The sequence below is a fragment of the Bos grunniens genome, chromosome 6 (genome assembly GCF_055505025.1).
Source record: "Bos grunniens cultivar Pamir isolate PY7600 chromosome 6, Bosgru_T2T1.0, whole genome shotgun sequence".
NCBI classification, from domain to species: Eukaryota; Metazoa; Chordata; class Mammalia; order Artiodactyla; family Bovidae; genus Bos; species Bos grunniens.
This window is the reverse complement of record NC_141170.1, coordinates 83,537,102-83,560,598: the sequence shown is the minus strand read 5'-3', so window position 1 is coordinate 83,560,598 and position 23,497 is coordinate 83,537,102. Positions and strand designations below refer to the sequence as shown.

At 37.3% G+C, this 23,497-nt stretch overlaps 1 protein-coding gene across 11 annotated transcripts in view; it reads left to right on the top strand.

The window, feature by feature from the left end:
• Nucleotides 1–23,497, top strand: part of SNCA (synuclein alpha) — a 148,867-nt gene that overhangs the window by 57,023 nt on the left and 68,347 nt on the right. For 2 of the 11 annotated variants that reach the window (XM_086406503.1, XM_086406502.1), the window contains exon 5: nt 19,791–22,403. The exons of the other annotated variants lie outside the window; for them this stretch is intronic. In XM_086406503.1, the coding sequence (XP_086262629.1) occupies nt 19,791–19,826 (36 nt within the window). In that variant the 3' untranslated portion in view covers nt 19,827–22,403. Of the gene's footprint in view, nt 1–19,790; nt 22,404–23,497 lie in introns of those variants that run through there. 11 annotated transcript variants of the gene reach the window in all.

The following is a 23,497-nucleotide window of genomic DNA, read 5'->3' as shown; positions in this document are numbered from 1 at the left end:
CCATATGACTTACTGAGCTGTCTCAATTATGTCTGTATGTCCCCTGAGAAAGGTGAGACAAGACCACAAATATTTCTTAGCACAAAGTCTTTAATTGGGGTTATATACCAACACATCAATTAAATATGTAGAATGTAAGTCATTCTCACTAATAGCAGAGAGCATGGCAGAAAATGCTGAATTAGGGCAGTTAAAAATATTGAATAGTAACTAGTATTTTGAACTAGCTTGCAGGGTTCCATTTAGGATATTAAATTGATACCTGCTGATTGTGTATTTATATGTGTGTGTGTGTTCATGTATTCATGAATGGTGTGATTTTCCTGAGGTGGGGATTCAGTTACCCACAGAGGCTACTGCTGGCATTATCCTTCCACCTTTTCAGTGACCTTATTCATTGCCTGTGCTTCTTCTCACTTTTCTTTGACCATCACTTGTTACCAAAAATGTGGGCCTGCCTCTCTCTGCTAGTTGCTGCTGGAGACCTAGGGCACAGAGATTTAGGCAGCAAAGAACTAGATCACAGGTACTGATCATGGTTGCTCATGCAGACTCAGTCCCTTTCTGCAGCATCTCTTCTTTTACCCTCTGCTGCTTAGACTCCACTCCTGCCTGGAATGTTGGGATTTCTCTTACTTTTGAAAACTAGAAAAACTTACTACTGAGAACTAGAACAACTGGAGCTAACAGAGAAACATGGGCCTTGAAAATAAACTTTTGGTTTTCTTGGTTACATAGTAGTACCAATAATACTGTTTTATAGTCTCATGACATCATGAATAAGAGACACTGTTTTGGATTTGCCTTGGGAACTAAAACACCCTTCATGTGATTCCGGTGTTGGAAATAAGGTCTTTGCTCCAGAAAATAATTTGCAAACACATTTTTGGAAGAAACACATTCATAATTGAGGAGATAGTGCCCTGGGTAACAGTGTTCTTTTCCTGTTGAAATCGTTAAGTCATAATTTGTTTTATGACTTATTTATCCTTACATACATGGGTTCTTTTAAGCCCCGTTTGGCAATAATATTACAGATACTGAAGACAACTTTTGCTTTTTTGTTACTGTGTCAAAGTACTTGATAAAATTCTAAATGTAGCATATTAGGAGATTTTTACAGGATTATTCAGTATAACGAATACATATGAAATTATTATATAGAATCGAAATTATTGTTGCATCTTGAATAAGATACTGCCCTGTCACCTCTGTCTTTTTTCATTTGTGGGAATTTTTTTGCATCTATTGTGAATAATCAAGGAAGGGAGTGTATTTTTAGCATGAATCTTATACATCCTACACAGAAATGAAGCATTTACTAAAACATCTATGAGGCAAAATGTTTCTGAATGTGAACTATACACCTATAAACCTCTTTTGTTCTGTAGCTAGATTTCAGAAAAGAGTTTTGTTTTGACTAAAAAAATCATGCTGGCTTACACATAGATTTTAAAGGTAAATAGCATTCTGATTTGTAATAAAGACAATGAAAAGGTAAAAAAAATTGGGCCCATGTAATTAGGGTCTCGTTGGTCATCCGAGTTATGCTACTGGACCATTGAATAGAATGTTCAGTGTTCTCATGCTGCTTTTAAACTGTCTCATGCCCAGAAAGATATTTCACAATTAAGGAAACAAGAGAAGAAAGATTGAGATTTCAAGCTGAGTGAAACGTTCATCTTTGTTTGCCAAACCCTGTTATTTAGAGAGGCAGCAAAAAGATGCTGTTCATTAAAGAGAATTATAAGTCCAGGCAGCCAACTCTGATTTCTCAGCCCTTTCAACTCTTCCTTTCAATTCAGATAGAGTTTTGAGAGAAATATAAATGTCCACATTAAGCAGTCCCCAGAAATTTTTGCTACTGACTTTCAAAAATGTCATTTGCTAACATTTCCTTTCAGGTAGCTTTAATTAGACATTCTTTTCTTGCTCTTCTCATTTGTCTTTTCTTTCCTCAATTCCCTTCCCTTTTGGCATGGAGACATGCTAACTTTGGTGCCAGATGTCTGAGCAAGTCTGTGGGAAGGGGTTGCCCAACAAAGGTTAAATGCAATGTGCCCACAAAGAAAGTGGGAGAGGAACAGACGGGTCCTAAGATGGTGGGTGAAACACGTAGCCAGAATGATTATATTTCTCATACTGAACAAATGATTGAATGGACAATAAATATATAATAAATTCATGTATTTTGCTTTGGTTGTTAGTGTCATATCACAGTTAACTTCCTGATTCTGAATTGTATTGTGTCAGTATAGGAGAATCCTTTTGTTTTGGGGAGGTACACATTGGAGTATTGTTAAGGTTAATGTACCACCAGACCAGGGAAAAAATTACACACACTCAAACATGTGGGCAGAGAGAGCAACTGAGGGCAAAATGCTAGTAATTAGGGGTTCTGGATAATAGGGGTATTGGGATTTCTAGTACAGTTATTAACACTTTTCTGTAGGTTTCAGTCAGTTCAGTCACTCAGTCCTGTACAACTCTTTGCAACCCCATGGACTGCAGCACACCAGGCTTCCAAGTCCTTCACCATCTCCTGGAGCTTGCTCAAACTCATCTCCATTGAATCATTGATGACATCAAACCATCTCATCTTGTTTGTCCCCTTCTCCTCCTGCCCTCAATCTTTGTCAGGGTCTTTTCTAATGAGTCAGCTCTTTGCGTCAGGTGGCCAACATATTGGAGCTTCAGCATCAGTCCTTCCAATGAATATTTAGGGTTGATTTCCTTTAGAATTGACAAATTTGATCTTGCTGTCCAAGGGACTCTCAAGAGTCTTCTCCAACACCACAGTTTGAAGAAATCTATTCTTTGGAGATCAACCTTTTTTATTGTCCAGCTCACACATCCATATAGGACTACTGGAAAAACCATAGCTTTGACAATATGGACCTTTGTCAGCAAAATAATGTCTCTGCATTTTTAATATGCTATCTAGGTTTGTCATTGCTTTTCTTCGAAGGAGCAAGCATGTTTTAATTTCATGGCTGCAGTCACCATCCACTGATTTTGGACACTGTCCACCAGTGTTTCCCCATCTATATGCCATGAAGTGATGGAACTGGATGCCATGAAATGATGAAACCAGACGCCATGATATTTGTTTTTTGAATGTTGAGTTTTAAGTGAGCTCTTTCACTCTCCTCTAATGAAAGTGAACCTTCATCAAGAGAATTGTTAGTTCCTCTTCGTTTTCTTCCACAAGGGTGGTGTCATCTGTATATCTGAGGTTATTGTATTTCTCCTGGCAATCTTGATTCCAGCTTGTGCTTCATCCAGCCTGGCATTTCACATGATGTACTCTGCATATAAGATAAATAAGCAGGGTGACAATATACAGTCTTGACATATTCCTTTCCCAGTTTGGAACCAGTCTGTTGTTCCATGACTAGGTCTACCTGTTGCTTCTTGACCTGTATATACATTTCATAGGAGGAAGGTAAGGTGGTCTGGTATTCCCATCTCTTTAACTGTGATCTATACAGTCAAAGACTTTATCATACTCAGTGAAGCAGAGGTAGTTTTTTTCTGGAATTCTCCTGTTTTTTCCATGATCCAGTAGTTTATGACAATTTGATCTCTGGTTCGTCTGCCTTTTCTGAATCCAGCTTGTCTATCTGAAAGTTCTGGGCTCACATACTGTTGAAGCCCAGCTTGGAGGATTTTGAGCATTGCTTTGCTAGCATGTGAAATGAATGCAATTGTGTGGTAGTTTGAACATTCTTTAGTATTGCCATTCTTCATGATTGGAATGAAAGTGACCTTTTCCAATCCTATGGCCGCTGCTGTGTTTTCTAATCTTGGTGGCATATTGAGTACAACACTTTAACAGCATCATCTTTTAGAATTTGAAGTAGCTCAGCTGGAATTCCATCACCTCCACTAATTTTGTTCATAGTGATGCTTCCTAATGCCCACTGGACTTAACTTCTGGATGTCTGGCTCTAGGTGAGCAATCACACCATCGTGGTTATCTGGGTTGTGAAGATCTTTTCTGTATACTTCTGTGTATTCTTGGAGCTTCCCACATAGCTCAGTTGGTGAAGCATCTGTCTGCAATGTGGGAGACCTGGGTTCAATTCCTGGGTTGGACAGTTCCCCTGGAGAAGTAACGTCTTCTGCTAGGTCCATACCATTTCTGTCCTTTATTGTGCCCATCTTTGCAATCCCTTGGTATCTGTAATTTTCTTGAAGAGATCTCTAGTCTTTCTCATTCTATTGTTTTCCTCTATTTCTTTGCATTGCTCAGTTAGGAAGGGTTTCTTACCTCTCCTGCTATTCTCTGGAACTCTGCATTCAGATGGATATATCTTTCCTTTTGTCGTTTACCTTTTCCTTCTCTTCTTTTCTCAGCTATTTGTAAGGCCTCCTCAGATAACCATTTTGCCTTTTTCCATTTCTTTTTCTTGGGGATGGTTTTGATCACTGCCTCCTGTACAATGTTACGAACCCCCGTCCATAGTTTTTTAGGTACTCTATCAGATCTAGTCCCTTGAATCTATTTCTCACTTCCACTGTATAATTGTAAGGGATTTGATTTAAGTCATACCTGAATGGTGTAGTGGTTTTCCCTACTTTCTTCAATTTAAGTCTGAATTTGGTAATAAGTTCATGATCTGAGCCACAGTCAGCTCCCAGTGTTGTTTTTGCTGACTGTATAGAGTTTCTCCATCTTCAGCTGCAAAGAATATAATCAGTCTGATTTCAGTATTGATCATCTGGTGATGTCCATGTGTAGAGTCTTCTCTTGTGTTATTGGAAGAGGGTGTTTGCCATGACGAGTGCTTTCTTCATTTTGCACTACAAGGCCAAATTTGCTTGTTACTCCAGGTATCTGTTGACTTCCTACTTGTGCATTCCAGTCCCCTATGATGAAAAGGACATCTTTTTTGGGTGTTAGTTCTAGAAGGTCTTGTAGGTCTTCAAAGAATGGTTCAACTTCAGCTTCTTTGGCATTAGTGGTTGGGACACAGACTTGGATTGATTTGTTTGAGTGTATTTTGAGTTGTTTTTAAAAAATCAAACTGCAAAAATGAATTAATTTATTCAGTAAATATCTACTAAACATATATGTATTTAATACCACAGACTGCATTTCTATAAAATTACTCAAAGATAATAAATGGCTATTTGTCTTTCACATGGATATTTTGGGCTGCTAAATGAGTTTCCTCCAAAGAGTGATTAAGGGATTCAGACTCCTCCCATTTTGCAGTCTCATCATTGTCTAAGGGACATATCCATTCCCAGTTTGAATTAGCATGCATTATTTCCCCTCTCTCTTAACTGGATGCTGACCACTACTAATTCAAGGTAGACTGGAAAATGTATCAATGGAATATAGTCCACCTGTGCTGACAACGAGAGAAAACAGATTTTGGTGGATAGCTAGAAAACTCTGATATAACCTATTTTTAAGCATTGTTTGTAGATACATGCTAACTAGAAGGAGATTTCTTTTCACTTCAACAAACATATATTGTACACCTTCTCTTTGGTTGAAACTGATCTAAGTAATGAAGATTTATAAATTTTTTGAAGGGACATAATCATTTGTGTCAACGAGCTCACAAAGGATGAATATGTGCAATATCATACATAGGGCTTGTGTCACTTAATAAAAATTAATATTCATGAGTACCATTTTAATAATTAATTTCTATTGGATGGTTAAAAGTCATCCTGAATATTATGTCAAGAAGAGGCAGATGATGTTTTGGATTTGGGAGTTAATAATTATAGTAAATATCAGTTCTTAATTTTTTTAGTCTCAAAATTCTGTATTTAAACATGTTTATACATGCTAACATTCAGGGAGTAGAGACTGTTTTTTATAGCCATGACCAGAATAGAACATGTTAGTAACATGAGTTCTACATTTTATGCAATCAACTAATCATGTTGACCATTTTGAACTGTAATGACTATTAAGATTAATCCAGCTAGGAGTGCAGATGTGGGCAAAATGCCATGAACCCATCTGTGTTGTAGATATGCTTCAGTTCAGTTCAGTCTAGTCTCTCTGTTGTGTCCAACTCTTTGCAACTCCACGGACTGCAGCACACCAGGCTTCCCTGTCCCTCCCAAACTCCCAGAGCTTGCTCAAACTCATGCCGATCAAGTTGGTGATCCTATCCAACCATCTTATCCTCTGTTGTCCCCTTCTCCTCCTGCCTTCAATCTTTGCCAGCTTCAGGATCTTTTCCAATGAGTCAGTCCTTTTCCACTCTCAGATAGCCTTATACACTCTTATTATAATGCTCCTTATATTTTTATTACTGGATGTATTTTGGAGGTCAGACACCCTTTCAGCTAGGTCATCACCTTTTATAACAAATACATATGCTATTCTCACTCTGGCTAGGATTTCTATACTGTGTTGAATAGAAGTGATGAGAATGAGCATACATGTCTTTCTCCCAACCTTAGTGGAAAAGCCTCAGCTTTTCACCACTGAGTATGATGTTAGCTGTAGGCTTGTCGTATATAAGCTTGATTGTGTTACGTATTTTTTTTTTCTACCTTGACAATATATTTAATATGAAGTGTATTATCTAGCATTTGATACATGTGGCAGCATAATAACTTACTAGCTATAATCTATTTTTCCTCCCCTTTCTTTTAAAAGACTAATAATTTTAATAACAATTATACATAAATCCATACCCATATCCAACAAACAACTGGGAAAACCATAGATTCTGCAGTATAATGTCCTGTTAGAGTTCTGTATCAAGAGATAGTTAACATGCAGCTGAGTCCCAAATTGGTCCCTAACTACGTCTTTGTCTATGGGCAAATCACATGTCTCAACTTATTTGTGAATAAAATAACACAATTTAGTTTAATTTTATGTATTATAAATAATGTTATGATGAATATCCTTAAGTTTAAACTTTTGTTTATATTGTCACCAATTCCTTAGGAAGGATTGGAGAAGTAAATGTTGAAGATGCATATGTGCTGCTAAAACTATTGAAAATCTCTGATGTACAATAATTGTGTTATATTTAATAAACATTTTTATTTTTAATGTATTCACGTTGGTTTTGCAGTGATTTCCTGAACAAACGCATATGAAATCACTAAAGAATTAGAACTTTACATAGTTATATAACTGAATATATCTTTTGATATCAATTGAAGTAGCTGATCCTCTAGAAATAATTCAGGAATGATAATCATCACATAGTTTGAGAGCTCTCTGACTTAATTTGTGTCATTTATCATCCCTAAATTTTATGTTTTATAGGAGGATAATATTACTTGTCTATAACAGTAGTTGTGAGAATAAATGAAAACATATGTGTTTATGCTTATGTATTTAACAAGTGGTAAAATGCTATATATTTTTATTATCATTCACTTTTGATAAATAAAATGGTCAACTTCATTGAGTGATCTTTAATATCAATTTTAGGTTATATTTTTTCTCTAACATTTCTTAACGATTAATAAGACATTTAATTAATATATTAACCTCTATCTTTCAATAAATATAATATTCTATAGTAATGTCAGAGCATGGTGAAATTTTGAAGCTCTTTTTAGAGTACAGATTTATACACAAGATTAAAAATAATAAAATGAACAAATTGAATTATATGAAGCATCTTCAAAAACATTTAACTCTAAAAGGGGCCAATTTCATAAAACCTGACTTGTTTTTCATGGAGATTTCAAAATAAATCTAGCTCATGTGATACAGTTTTAAAGAGGGGAAAAAAATCAGAATCCCTGAAATATTGCCAAAAATATAATTTGGCATTTTATCCCACCTTCTGGATAAAATTGATTGGCAGAAGTTATGTGATGCCAGAGGCATAGTGGGACTGGAAGGAGAAAACCAGAAAATTCAATATTCTTGCTCCTAAAGAACAGCTTGTTTCTCTAATAATAAAATTGTGCCACCCTGTCTTCCAAATCTGTATTACATAATATGTGCGATCAATCTCTTTCATGTTGCTAGACCTTCACATTCTCTTCCCACACTCTTAGAAGAGTAAACATTGCTTGATAAATATTGGTTAATTCTGTATTTCTTAAAAAAAGAGTTACTTTAAGGTGAATTTATGCATGTAGATGAAAATGATTTAATACTTCAGATATTTAAAGTAAAATATTTTGTTATTTTAAAAGGAAAATTGTTGGATTCTTAAATTTAGTAGTCAGGTAGAATGATCAACAATTCTAAATGAGTTTCTAAGATTTTTTCAGATTCCATTACCTTGGGAGCAGTTAGTTGTATAGTTGTGTCTGACTCTGTGACCCTGAAGACTGTAGCCTGCCAAGCTCCTCTGTCCATGGGATTCTCCAGGCAAGAATACTGGAGTGGGTTGCATTCCCTTCTCCAGGGGATCTTCCTGACCCAGGGATCAAACTGTGTCTCCTTTTTAGTCAGGTGGATTCTTTACTACTGAGCCACCGGGGCAGCCCACTACCTTGGGAAGGAACCACGTAAGAGAAATTTTAATGAAAACATCTCTTTACACGTGTGGTAGTGTTATGTTTAAAAACTACTACCATGAATATTTTATAAACATATACTAAATTTGATAGCCTTGGGAAGCTTCTGAAATGCCAGGGAAATTTTGAGATGTAACTGTGGACTCAGGATCACCAGATTTAGCATTGGAATGGACCATTATAGGCCCTCATCTTCAGATTCATTTTTAGACCCAGTCTAATCAAGTGACTTGGCCAAGGTCATAAAAATGGAAGGTAGTAGAATGGGCACTAAATTACTATTGCTTTCCCTAGTGCTATAGTTTTATTACTAAGGCTTCTTTGTTTCAAAAGTTACGAAGACCCTTCTTGCTGTTGATGTCCTTTCCTTGATGTTTCATGTTTTCAAGCAGTGGAGATACAATTCCTCTGTTCCCCATTTCCAACACATCTTAGAAAGAACTTAAAAAAAATTATCATCATCCTCTCTCCTTTTATGGGCTTCCTTGGTGGCTCAGACAGTAAAGAATCTGCCTGCAGTCTAGGAGACCTGGGTTTGATCCCTGGGTTGGAAAGATTTCCTGGAGAAGGGAATGGCTACCCATTCCAGTATTCTTACCTGGAGAATTCCATGGATAGAGGAGCCTTGCAGGCTACATTCCATGGGTTTGCAAAGAGTCAGACATGACTGAGCAACTTCACTTTCACTTTTTCTCTCCTTTTACTGAAAGATGATTGATAGTGACAACATCCAATGTAAATGTTTCTCTCCAAGGCAGGACTTCTATGTTGATTGTTAGAAATGTTACACATTGTCAACTGTACAAAATTTTTCATCAACAAGGACTTTCAAGCCTTTCCCTCCCCTTATTATAGCAATCTAAGTTTTCCATCCCGTGTTCTCCTAATGCCTATGATTGAGTCCATTTATTCACAGGTGGAAGAAGTATATCACATGGAATTTGTCTAACAAGTTTGGACTACTCATGCAAGATGGCCAAGGGTCACCAGACATACATCCATCTCTCACCTATTCATTTGTTATTTCAGCTTATAATTACTGACTACTATTAAGTTGCCCTTAGATTTAGTTTTATCATTGAGTCATGAAGGAATTTAGAGTGAAGCCATCACATATTCTTTTCTTTTTCTTCCTTTTTCAGTATATTTTCCTCTATCTTATCTAGCCTTGACCCTGGTCTCTTTGTTGTACTTCAAATTGCTTATGGTTTAAAGTTATTTCTCTACCACAGATTATTCTCTTGGGAATTTTGTTTCTTCACTTATGAAAGTAACTCTGACCTGAAAGATTATAAAAGAACATAGACCATAAACTATAGTACTGTCTATGTCAAATTTACAAAGTGTTTCAAACACAAACATTGAAAAATACAAACCTCATATAAATTAGTTTTTATTATCCCAACCTCATACTGAAAGTTAACATTAAAAAAAAAGGGGGGAAAGCTATGTTAAGACATTTATCCTGGAAAAAAGCCTATCATTATAAATAAAGATCTCTTCATATAGTTTATAAACCCACAGTTAAAAGTATGTTTCCTAAACTTCCATTTACTTATTAGACTTTTAAATTTGAATGCAAATATATAATTCGTCTTCAAAACAAATATTTTAAAATTTTTGTAAAGGTAGATATTAAAGCTAGAGATAACAAAATGTTTAAACCTTATTTTTGTACCATATGTGAATGAAAAATGATAAAGCTTTTCTCATAATGTAACTTTAACTATGCTTAAATGTAGACTCAAGAAGATATCTTTTCTTCCATTCAGAAGCCATACTTATAGATCCTAAAACTGGATATGAAACAGATTTTTTTGGTTCGATTGCCAGTGGCCCATTCACTTGATCATAAGAACAATAGCTGCAGGTAGTGATATGAGATTGCATACCTCAAGTAAAAGTGTTTGATACACTGAAAGTATGTACATAAAGATCAGGAGGAAATGTATATTTTCTCAAGGCATCATGGAAAATATATATATATAAGTAGGAGAGTAGACACTTTTCACTTCATGCATTGGAGAAGGAAATGGCAACCCACTCCAGTGTTCTTGCCTGGAGAATCCCAGGGACGGGGGAGCCTGGTGGGCTGCCGTTTATGGGGTCGCACAGAGTTGGACACGACTGACGCGACTTAGCAGCAGCAGCAGCAGACCTTTAAATTACATTGTAGATACAGTCTTTTTTTCTTTCCTGTTCCCTCGTGAAATTTATCAAATAACTGAAACCTGGAACTACTATTTTTATTCTTAAAAATCTTTCTTATCGTTCTGTTGACAACTGGAATAAGCTTAATTTTTTGTCTTACCTGAGTCTTCCAATATCATATGAATGGACCTTAATGTGGCCTTTGGTTAGCAGATAAATAATAATTTAACCATTGCTGGAGGGACCAGTTCGTCCAAGGGTGATTGGAATTAGGCTTGGAGTTCTAAGAAATGAAATAATTCTAGAAAACTTTGTACTTAAGATGTTAGTATGTCAGAACATGTCTTCCTAGCATGCAGAAACCACTATGGCCATATGCATGCACCTTGTATTCACAAAGGACCAGCCACACAGAATCCTGCTCTTGTTCCAGAGAGGCCAGCAGCGAGGGTACTTTTTAAAGATTTAAAGAAATGTTTTAAAAAGGCTTCTGTTGGTTCAGCTAAAACAGATTCAACTAAAGCAGAATATTTTCAATTGGTAGTGGCTTTTAAAAATTAAAACAAGTTCAGCAAATAGGTCATTCACCTTGGAGATGTTTTTTGCTGTCATGATTATTAACCATCTAGTCTCAAATCTAAAGACTTTTTTTTCTAGATTGTACTCATTCTCACATTACTTAAATAATTTCACCATATTTAAAGAAAACTGTAAAGGTAATACCTTCCACATCATTATTTTTTAATGACAAATTTCAAATTAAATACTCCCTCTGAGATTGAGAAAGGAACCAAATAACGTTTTTACTACTCAAGTTGACTAGTTCTCAGTGTTTGTAAAAGACGTGTATCTGAAAGAAAGCTAGCAAAAGTTAGGTATTTGGCTATCTCGCCTTTGAGAATTAAGTTTATAAAATAAATGTTAGGAATTTTTTTTCCCTTTTATGGGCTTGTTTAGCAACAAAGTATGAAGGATTTAAAAAAAAAAAATCTAAGGCCAGTGTATAATTGTAAAAGAAAGTGGGATGCTAACAGCATTAGGTAAAATGCTGCACCATCTTCTTACTATTTTGTTGTTTAGTCACTAATTCATGTCTAACTCTGGAATCCCATAGACTGTGAGCCTATCAGGCATCTCTGTTCGTGGAATTTCCCAGGCAAGAATACTGGAGTAGGTTGCCCCTTCCTTCTCCAGGGGATCTTCCTGACCCAGGGGTCAAACCCAGTCTCAGCATTGGCAGGTGGGTTCTCTTTAACACTGAGTCACCAGAGAAGCCCCTATTATCTTACTGTAGAGCCATTTAACTGAGAGTAAAAGAAGCTGGCCTCTTGTTTAACATTAAATGTGAGCTATAAAGAGGATTCTGCACTCACTGGGACACAACTTGCTTTTTAATGAATGATGCTGAATGGTACTGAGATGTCTGCCTCTCTTGTGACTACAGTTTGTGTGGCAATGCAGCCAGTCGGGCTTAGAGATGCTCTCCCCTTGTGTCAAAGAGCGATACCTGGTATGAAGCTATGAGTCTATACAGGCTTTGACTTTATGAGGAGAGTATAAACTAGGGAACTTCATGACTTTCAGTTGCCTTTTTTCAAGTTAGTGAAACATATTTCACACTTTTTCTTACAATATATTGTTCACGCAGGTCTTGTTACAAACTTTAGCCAGTTGAGGCAATCAACTGATTTGCTATTGATTTTGTTTGACATATAAGTGCATAAAAGAGGCCCTCTATGTGAGGCTCTATATAAAGAAATATAATTGAATTCTGCAGTCATTTGGGCCTCTACTCAACAGCCATTCAGTTTATAGACTAATTGATAAGGAGAGGTAAATTAATGAATTTTTAAAATCACTTACTATGACTAATATTTTAGTTATTTAATAATCAAACAATAAAATCAATGCATTCATAAATAAAGAGTTGTATGAGTATTATAAACAATTATTCTGGAGAAGAAGAAATAGTTACAGCTAGGAGTTGATTGTCTGGGATCTACATACAATAGGGAAATTTAATCAGATCCTTGAAATTTTTTAAATAATGTATTTATTTATTTTTGGCTGCACTGGGTCTTGGTTGCTGCACACAGACTTTCTCTAGTTGCCGTGTGGGAGGGCTGCTGTTCATTGTGGTGCACAGGCTTCTCACTGCAGTGGTTTCTCTTGTTTTAGGACAAAGGCTTTAGGCATGTGGGCTCAGTAGTCGTGACACATAGGCTTCATTGCTCTGCAGCATGTGGAATCTTCCCAGACCTGGGATCTAACCCATGTTCCCTGCATTGGCAGGGGGTTTCTTATCCACTGTACCACCAGGGAAGTCCTTGAAAACTTTTGATGAAAGAAATAACATGATAAAATTGAAGCTTTCAAATAATAAAACTCATGGCAAGGCACAGAATGTACTGAAGGGAGAAGTTACAGGTAGGAATGATAATTTGAAAGCCCTAATAGAGTCATCTGGAATCTCAAGATTTTGGAGTGCTTATTTATATTTCTAACTGGCCGTCAAATGCTTAAAAGATAGTTTCTTTAAGATAAAAAGATTGCTAACAATGGCCCATTATAATAATTTTTGAAAATTATTTTTCCTATTTTCTAATATGGATGTAGACTTCTGAAAAATGATTTGCATGTCACTTATTGATAGACTTTTATAAAATGATAAGCTGATGTAGTGTTTCTTAAGGTCCTCATTATAAATATAAGTGAAATTTTTGCTTATGGGTTGAGGTCATGACCATATATATTCTGTACATCACATGTTTTCTAAAAACTCTTTAGAGTTTGTGTCATATTTAACCTTTGTGATCTTTGAATCTTCCTGCAATGCAGGAGACTCCAGTTCAATTCTTGGGTCAGGAAAATCCCTTGGAGAAGGGAACAGCTACCCACTCCAGTATTCTTGCCTGAAGAATTCCACTGGTAGAGGAGGCTGGCAGGCTACAGTCCATAGGGTAGCAGAGTCAGACATGACTGAGCGACTTTCACTCCTTATTCACTATCTTTGTATTCAGATATGGGCTAAGGATATACATCTCTTAACAGGCAGGAAAAAGAAATCTAAGATGTGTAGCACTGGTGAAAAAGCTCAGTGGCACCAGAGGTCTACACTGGGGTTTTACCAAAAGGCAGGTAACCAGGTAGATGAGATCCATGAGAGATTTTCCTCAGGAACCCAGTGGAAACCACCACCACCACCACCACACACAGGGAGTGTGTGGGTGAGCCAGGGAGAGAGGGCCATGATAGTACTGACAGGCATCCTGGGTGACCATTAAGGAGTGGGTTTCTGTTTCCACAGGAACATGATAGGGCCCAACCTAATGAGCGGGCACAGGTACTTGGCACCAAGAAGCAGAATTCAAGGCAGGATCCTAGGTATACAAGTTGAGGTACCTCAGGCAGGGAAACTGCATCTCTGGAATATAGGCTTGAAAGCACCCTCTTGGGACAGAGCCATATATGTCATGCAGGGGGTTATCAGTTTATATGTGTACTTTGGAGCACATAAGACAGGGAGATGATTCTCTGAGCCAGATGGATACCATCAGCTCGTTAACAGACAAATCTTATGGGAGACTTAGATCAAAAGGTAGATGCCTAGTGATAGTTCCCAAGCACTTCCATGATGAGCCTCACAGGAAGGTGACGTGGTGTCTAATGTTTTTCAGGTCTGACTCCAAAGAGAAGGGAATTAAGGACACGTTATGGACATGGAAATAGGTCAGAAGTCCATTATAGAGATGTAGATAGGCATTTGAAGTTGCTTAAGTGTCTAGAGCTTTAAGTCAGGCTGGCTCTGGAAACTGAGACATAGATGAACCTCCTGGGAAATCAGTGGGTTCAGAAATTACAGCAGTTTCAAAAAAATAGGGAAGGGTCATCTGTTTTTTTTATTATAACCAATCTCACAATAGTTTGAGACCCCAAATATTAAGTTCTTGGGTATATGTTTCTTGAATTTAGTCTTTTTTAGGCTCTAATTTCTAAAATGTTCAAGATTTAACATAATATTCAAAAGGGATAATTTATGAGCATGAGTCCCTTCTTAACAACAGGGACTTTTTCTCCCAGTTTCTCTGCGAGTCCACAATAGGAGATTTTATATTTCCAGCCCCACCAAACCACCCAGTCTTATGCAGCCTCTATATGCACAGAAAACTTGTGTGGGTCACACTGTGGGTTTGAGAGACAAAGACAAACAATGGTCATGGCACGTCAGTCGAAGTATTAGAAAGAATGTGATAGACACAGCAATGGATGTTAGTATAAAGTGAAGTGAAAATACTGGGAGTCAAGGATTGAACTCTGAATGAGAAGATAGTGAAAAGCTTCAGAGAAGGGTTATTCGAACATCAGCAGCACCAAACTGTGTGTAACCAGGTTTTTCCTGCCTTGGTGCCATTGTGCTGCTCCTGTGTCTTTTTCTCCCCTTACCTAGTCTTCTCTTTGCTTCACTATTTCACACAGGCACTGCCTCCTCCAGGAATTCCTCCTGAACCCTCTCCTCCTCCCATTCTGGCTTATTAGATATCCTTTCTCTCTGCTCCCATGTGTACATTCCTGGCCTTGCCCTAGCCAGGCTGTTTTTATAGTGATCTGATTGTCCATCTCCCCAATCAGACTGTGAGAGCAATGGCTATTGCAGTCACTTTTGTGTCTTTAGCACCTTGCTGAGAAACCAGCAAGGGATAGATACTAAGAAGTGAAGCTGGGAAGTGGCATGCACCATGTGGTGGATGACTCTTTGTATGATGTGAATTTGAACTCTGCTTGGTAGCAATATGGACATATTGACCATTTTTCAACAGAGGTGTGGTGAAATCACATTTGATTTTAGAAAGAAAACTCTCATGACACATATGGAAATAAGAGATTAGAGATGGGAATTGCAATTAAGAAATTTAAGCACAAGTGTAGGTGAGAGATCACTGAAGGCCTGAACCAGATTGCAAATGTGATAATAGAGAAAAAAGTTAACAATTTCGGTGTGAGAAGGGTGAGAGAAAGAGGGTGTGTGTGTGAAGAATGACTAAGTGTGGAACCGTTTCTTAGGAGTGAATGGAAATTTGAGTATTTGAGCTAATAAGGGCTAATACTTGCTTTTCGATGAAAAAATGTTAGCGATTTATCATTTCAGCCAAAGACTTTAAAAAATATAAATCTTCACAACCTTTTTCGTAGACCCAGTTTGACAAAAGAGTCTAGCCTTTTCCCTTGCCTCTAAACTCCATTGAAAACCTAGGGCAGGAAATCAAGAGAGTTCTACTTACTCCCAGAATTCTAGATGAAATGTTTATTGTCCTTTTTCTCTAGTCATGTGTATTAAGTGTGGGTAGAGCTTTTGCTTTGTATCTTAATAATTTTTATCATAACCATTTATCTTCATAAATATTTAAGGTAAATAAATTATTTCCCTAACCTGAAAAATTTGTTTTTCAGTCACTCACTCGTGTCTGATTCTTTGTGACCCTGTGGACTGTAGCCCTCCAGGCTCCTCTGTCCATGAGAGTTCCCAGGCAAGAATACTAGAGTGGGTTGCCATTTCCTTTTCCAGGGGGACGCCACAGACCAGGGGTCCAACCCACATCTCATGCATTGGCAGGTGGATTCTTGACCACTGAGCCATCAGGGAAGCCCCCTGAAAATTTTACAACTGGATAAATTATTTTTCCCTAAAAAAAAGAAATGCTACAATAAATATTTTGGGAATTAACTAATTAAATAATTTTGAAATATTATACACAATATTTCAGGTCATTTGAAGTATAACATGATTATAAAAATACTTCAACTTTGTCTTCTATGTTTGTAATGATGCTGTTCACATAATTTCACATTTTTATACAATTACTAGTAATATTTTCTCCAAACCTTGATAAGGTATACTTCTGTGCACACTAACCACGATACTGGAATCAACATTTACATCTGAAAAGCAATATTAGCTTAAAGATATTGCTGACATAGCTGTAAGAATATGCATGAGTTTTACCTTCAAGTAAAAAGTTTTCTTGTGTTTTATATGTAATCACACAAACAGAATTCACTTTCAGACCTTCAGAATGCCAGTAGAGGGATGGTCAGGAGACTCTGGGCTGATTATTGCAAATCTCATAACCTTTCATTGGTGGATTGGTGAATATTGTATAAGGAGACCATGAGTGACCATCACACTAGCTGTCGCAGTCAAAGGGTCAAAGGAAACTATGCATGACCCAGCAAAACATCAGTATCTGTGCTCTCCTGTAATGTTTTCTTGAAACTTTAAAAGAGAAGAAAACTTGGGAAGCACCATTTATTTATAGCTATGGATCTTGATTGAGGACAGGAGAAGGGGATGTCAGAGGATGAGATGGTTGGATGGCATCACCGACTCAATGGACATGGGTTTGGGTAGACTCCTGCAGTTGGTGATGGACAGGGAGGCCTGGCGTGCTGCGGTTCATGGCGTCGCAAAGAGTCGGACACAAACGAGCGACTGACCTGAACTGATGGATCTTGAAACATAAAAGTGTCATTGGTTAGAGTGCTAGTGATATGTCCAGGCAGGGCTGTCTTGAGCCTGCTTCACAGCAAGGCTGACTATGTCTGAGGGAGGTAAAAGTCACACTTGCTTCCCTTTTTTCTTCAGACTACACATTTTTCCTCTCCCTAGGTTAATATCTGTAGATGTGAATGCTGAGAAAATTTACCTGTCTTGTTTTTCTTTCTCTCACACAACTTATCAGAAGTTACACTGGGGCAGTATATCTAATTTCCAGACTTTGGCCAATGTCTCTTCTTTTGGTGAATCAGCTTCCTTCATTTTATTTCATTCCACACACATTTTTGAGCTGACATTCAGTACTAGGTTCTATAACACTTATAGGTGTGTTTTACAGGTCTGTTTCCTAAAATTTGCAGTTTAACAAAAAGTCCATAAATGAGAACTATTTATTTATTTAAACATCATTGACTGAACATCTGTAGTTTGTCAGGGACTGTATTAAACTAGAGTTTCAGGATAAATAAAGAAAACCTCACACTACGATACTGGATGCTTGGGTCTGGTGCACTTGGACAACCCAGAGGGATGGTATGAGGAGGGAGGAGGGAGGAGGGTTCAGGATGGGGAACACATGTAAACCTGTGGCGGATCCATTTCGATATATGGCAAAACCAATACAATATTGTAAAGTTAAAAAATAAAATTAAATTAAAAAAAAAGAAATTTCTGCGCTAAGTTCTGTAATAGAAGTAGGTTCAGGGACCTGGGAGCACAGAAACAGGTTGTGTTGTGGGCCTCGTCTTAGCTTTGTCAGAGTCTTCCAAAGCAGAGTCTGATACACAGTGGAGAATGCAAGTAGTTGACTTTGATGGTAATCCCAAGGAACAAGAAAGAGTGTGGCAGGTATGGAGAAAAAGCCAATACAAAGGCATGCTTTTGGATGCAACGGAGCCTTTAAGTCTCTGCAGCCTCTTGAGAACCATGTAGACAGCTTCCCTGAATTATCTGCCTGAAGGACAAGAAGAAGAAACATTTACCCATTAGCTCCTGTGCTCCATTGTTTGACAGCTGCCACCAGAATATTAGCTCTGCAATTCTGCCAGGGTTCCATCTTATCTCTGGCGCTGGAGAAAATGCTAGGCAGAAAGCAAGAAGGCACAGCATACTTAAGGCAATGCTGGCACAAAATCAATCAAAGCCCATAAGAAATTGTGCAACCAGCAGCGGCTGACATCAGAAGATTGGGAAGGGACTATGAGGGGTGGCATTTTTGATGTTCCTTTTATTCTGAACCACAGTTCCCCCTGTATACAGGTTAGTAAAGGCATACTGGACCAATGGATTAACATGCGAAAACATAGGCAGCAAAGAGCACAAATTAAATTCAGGAAAAGGCAAGACGTATTGTGTCTTTACTGACTGTGAGTCAGTCGGAACAGGGAGGCATGTGGAAGAGAGGCAGGAGTTGAGATAAGAAAGTTAGGTAGGGCTAGATCTCTTGCTAGAGAGAGTTGACTTTATTCCACAGATGGTGAGAAGCTCCTGGAGGACCTTAAGATTAGTGTTTTAGAATGACTTCTCACCAATGTTGAGGTCTGACTTGAAGGCAGCAAAACTAAAATCAGAAGGGCCATTTTGATGAGTAATGATTTTGTTGTTGCTCAGTCACTAAATCGTGTCCAATTCTTTGTGACTCAAAGGACTATAAGATGCCAAGCTTCCCTGGCCACTATCTCCCAGAGTTTGCTGAAAGTCACGTCCATTGAGTCAGTGATGCCATCCAACCATCTCATCCTCTGTCACCCCCTTCTCCTCCTGCCTGCAATCTTTCCCAGCATTAGGGTCCTTTCCAATGAGTTGGCTCTTTGCATCAGGTGGCCAAACTACTGGGGCTTCAGCTTTAGCATCAGTCTTTGCAATGAATATTCAGGATTGATCTCCTTTAGGATTGATTGGTTTGATCTCTTTGCAGTCCAAGGGATTCTCAAGAGTCTTCTCCAACACCACAGTTCAAAGCATCAGTTCTTTGGCACTCAGCCTTCTTTATGGTCCAACTCTCACATCCATACATGACTGCTGGAAAAATCAGAGCTTTAACTATGTGGACCTTTGTCAGCAAAGTGATGTCTCTGTTTTTTAATACGCTGTCTAGGTTTGTCAAAGCTTTTCTTCCAAGGAGCAAGGGTCTTTTAACTTTATGACTGTAGTCGGAGTCTACAGTAATTTTGGAACCCAGGAAAATAATTGTTGTTGTTCAATTGCTCAGTCATGTCTGAATATTTGGACCCATGGACTGCAGCATGCCAGGCTTCCCTGTCCTTACCATCTCCTGGAGCTTTCTCAAACTCATGTCCATTGAGTTGTTGATGCCATACAACCATCTCATCCTCTGTTGTCCCCTTCTCCTCCTGCCTTCAATCTTTCCCAGCATCAGGGTCTTTTCTAATGAGTCAGCTCTTTGCTTCAGGGGGCCAAGAAAATAACATCTGACACTTTTTGCACTTTCCCCGTCTATTTGCCATGATGTAGTTGTGAGAAAAATGTCATCTTCAACCAATGTATGATGTTTATGATGTGTAATCAAGAGAATGTAACAGGTTTGATATGAAGTGAGAGGGAGAAAAAAATAAGTCATTTATTGTTTATTCTTTTTTTTTTTTTTTTTACTCAGCTCCTCCGAGTGTGGATGAACTTTTTAAACACTTAAATCAAAAAATTCTGTGTGCTCCCCAAACTTGTCTCTTAGATGAAACAAATAAACTTTTATATATTTGAAAGTATATAAACAAGTGTAAATATTGGGAGTAAACATTTTTTAAAAGTATTAAGCAAATTTCTTTGGGAGGGAAAGACTTGATTCAATTCTTTGCTGGCAGTGTTCTTTGTGAATTTTGTCCATGATCTCTATATCTAGACTCAAATGTTGCTTGTTGGAAATGGTTTCTCTTTCAAATTAGTGTTACTGTTATTGCATGCTTTACTATTTACTTTTCTGCAATCAGAAATCAGTGATTGATCCAATAATTCTCTGTGACAATTAAAAAAAAAAAAAAGTTTGAAACATGCTGTCTTCAGTCCCAGTGTGTAGTGGCACAAAGAAGAAAATGTGATCAAATTTATGGAAATAATCTCTGATTTATCCACCTATAAATGCAGTGGTAGCTCAGGAGAAGCACAACTGTTGATGTGTCTTGGAATCAAAGTTCCCTAAATGAATACAGAGGAAGAGTTGTAGCTGAAGTGTAGTTGAAGCTGCAGTCAGCTCTTCAACACGAAGGCCATCCTAGTAAAAATTTCTCAGTTTTCATTGCCTCAGTCTAAAAATTGGTCTTTTCTGTAATGGATGAAAGCAAAGTAACTGAAAAGGATCTGTTCCAGTTTTCAAATATCTTGAAAATATATTGAAGTGAAGCCACTTTCCCTTAAATAGGGGACAGTTTGCTGGTCGTTTGCTCTACGAAGATGAGAGTTATGCCCTTTCTCTCCTTAGTCTCAGCATCTCATCTGTTGCCATGTATCAGAAAGGCAGGGCATCCTAAATGGAGGTACTTCTGATAGAGGGAACTTGAGGAGGGACTGGCAGGCAAATGAGATCCCTGTGGATACAGTGATTTAGGATTGGGAGCTGATGTGGAACCAAAGAAATAATCATTAGTGGAACCTTGTGTGTGGATGTGTGTGTGTGTTTGTCTTAGCAGAATGTAAGAGAGAGGAAACACAGACAGACTTCTGTCTCCAGTGATTAGTCTTTGATGAAATCTTGAAACACTTATAATTTGGAGGATAAATAAATCCCTAACCACTTTATGTAGAATACTGGTCACTTGGAGATATGAAAAAAAATGTATACTATATATTAATTAAAAACAAAAAGTAATTGCCTAAAGGATTCTAAAAGAAGGTGGCCCAGTGATTTTTTTAGTTAGTATAATAGTTCTAATCATGGAGCCCGTTGAAGAGAAAGGAATACAGAGAAATGCTGAGATGATAGCCTTTTAATTTGTGTCACAGTAGAGTCTTTTCTATACTTATGGGAAAGACCTGGAATTAAGGAAATATAATCAGATATAAATCATCTTCTGATAGGTAAGAACTATAGTAAATTAGTGTCAGATGCAACACAAGTACCATTATTGAGTATTTTTGAAATACTAGGATTAGTTTATATGTCTTATTGGTAGTACTGGTACATTTTAGTATTTAATTCATATTTATACATCTTATTTCTAACTAAATTCCTGAATGAAAGGAAGGCATAATACTGAGGAAAAATATTATTTACAAAACAAACTTTGTCTTCCCTTTAAGAATGATAGGTTAATGTTCAGTTCAGTTTGGTCGCTCAGTTGTGTTCGAGTCTTTGCGACCCCATGGACTGCAGCACACCCTCCATCACCAACTCCCGGAGCCTACTCAGACTCATGTCCGTTGTGTCAGTGATGCCATCCAACCATCTTATCCTCTGTTAATGTTAGTGTTGTGGGCAGACTAATGTTTCCTCCTTCAACTTCTAAAGTTGTCCATGTCCTAATCCTTAGAACCTGTAGAAGTATTATGTCCAGAAAAAGGGAAATAAGGTTGCAGATGGAATTACCTTTGCTAGTCAGCTAACCTGGCGATGGGGAGGGTACCAGGTTTATCCAATGGGGCCAGTTTAATGACATGCATGTGTGCTGTCATGTCTGATTCTCTCTGACCCTGCCAGGCTCCTCTGTCATGAAAGTCTCTAGGCAAGATTACTGGAGTGGTTGCCATTTCCTCCTCCAAGGGATCGTCCCCACCCAGTGATTGAACCCGAGTCTCCTGTGTCTCCTGCATTGGCTGGTGGGTTCTTTACCACTGAGCCACACAGTTTAATCATTGGGATTCTTGAAAACGAGAGAGGGATGCAGAAGAGTCAGTGTTAGAGAGATCATGCTTGAGAAAGGCTTGAAAACTGTTTCTGGTTTTCCAAGAAAAGCCATATGCCAAAAGAAGTACATGCCAAGGGGAATGGGGACACTCAGGAAGCTGAAACACACATGAAATGGTTTCTGCTCTAAAACCTCTACAAGCACAGTCCTATTGACACCTCCACATTAACCCAGGGAGAGCCATTTCAGACTTCTGACATCTAGAACTGTAAGATATACCTTTATATTGTCTTCGCCACTACATATTTGGTATTTTGTTGTAGCAGCAATGAAAAACTATAATTAACTAAAGATCATGAAGGAAAATTAAGTGGGCATAATACCAAAAGAATTTAGAAATGATCATAAGAGTTTTGTTACCAAAATAGGAATTTAATATGTTATTACTTCTAAAATGTAGTCCTTTGAATGATGTAAAGATCCCTTTTCATTTTGTAGATAGACTATTATTTGATGAATTGTGAAAAGCAGAATGAATTATAACAATTTTAAAATCTATGTTAATGCCATTGAGAAAGAAACAGAAAGAGCATACACTACACCGAAAGTCTTTGTAATGGACCTTATGTTATCTATCTATTCTTATATTCATGAATTCAGAGGTGGGTTATGAGATATGATTAAAAAGCAAAAACATTAAGGAAAAGATATGTTTTATTCAATGGAAACAATACAAATGTTATCAGCCAGCAAATGTGACATGTTTGGAACATCAAGCCATATTTATTATATTTAAAATTTTAGGAGAGATTAAAGTTGGTGCTAGATCTTGACTTCTAACTTAAGACATAGCTATGATGTGTAACAATTATTTCATATTTGAAGGGAAAAAAAGCTTAAATTCAGCTTCACAGTTATACCAGGAGGTGAAAGATACCTTGTAATTCTAAATTTTATCAATTATATCAGTATCTTAAAAGAAAATGCTTCATTGTATTGTCATTTGGAAAGAAAAAGCAGAAATTTTATATAGTGTTAAAAGAATTGAATATCGAAGTATGAAACAGGTAAAGTGTTTTTATTCATTTCTGCACCTTTCAGAAATCAAATTCATATTTTACTTTTTGTAAAAATAAACTGAAGACTCAGTCTAAGGAAAGTCTAAGACTTAGATATTAAATGACTCATTATTCTGGAAGTGTAATATTTTGTTTAAAAAGTCTATACTTTGTCTTCTACCAAATCTAGATTTAGAAAACCAAGAAACCACAAAAATGTACCCACTTGGACTTTAAGGTGGAGGAAACCAATTAAGTGGATGAGTAATATCACACTTTCTTTCCTCAATATCTTTTTATTTTTCATGCAGAAACAAGAACTGGATGGCTTTAGTCTTGGGATCTCACAAGTGTTAGTATTTCACTCTCTTCTTATCTTGACAGCAACTTGAAATAGAATCTCAGTAGTTGAAGCAAAATTGGGCCCTGAGATTTGGTTAAAAATTATTTGGCTGAGAGCCTGTTGC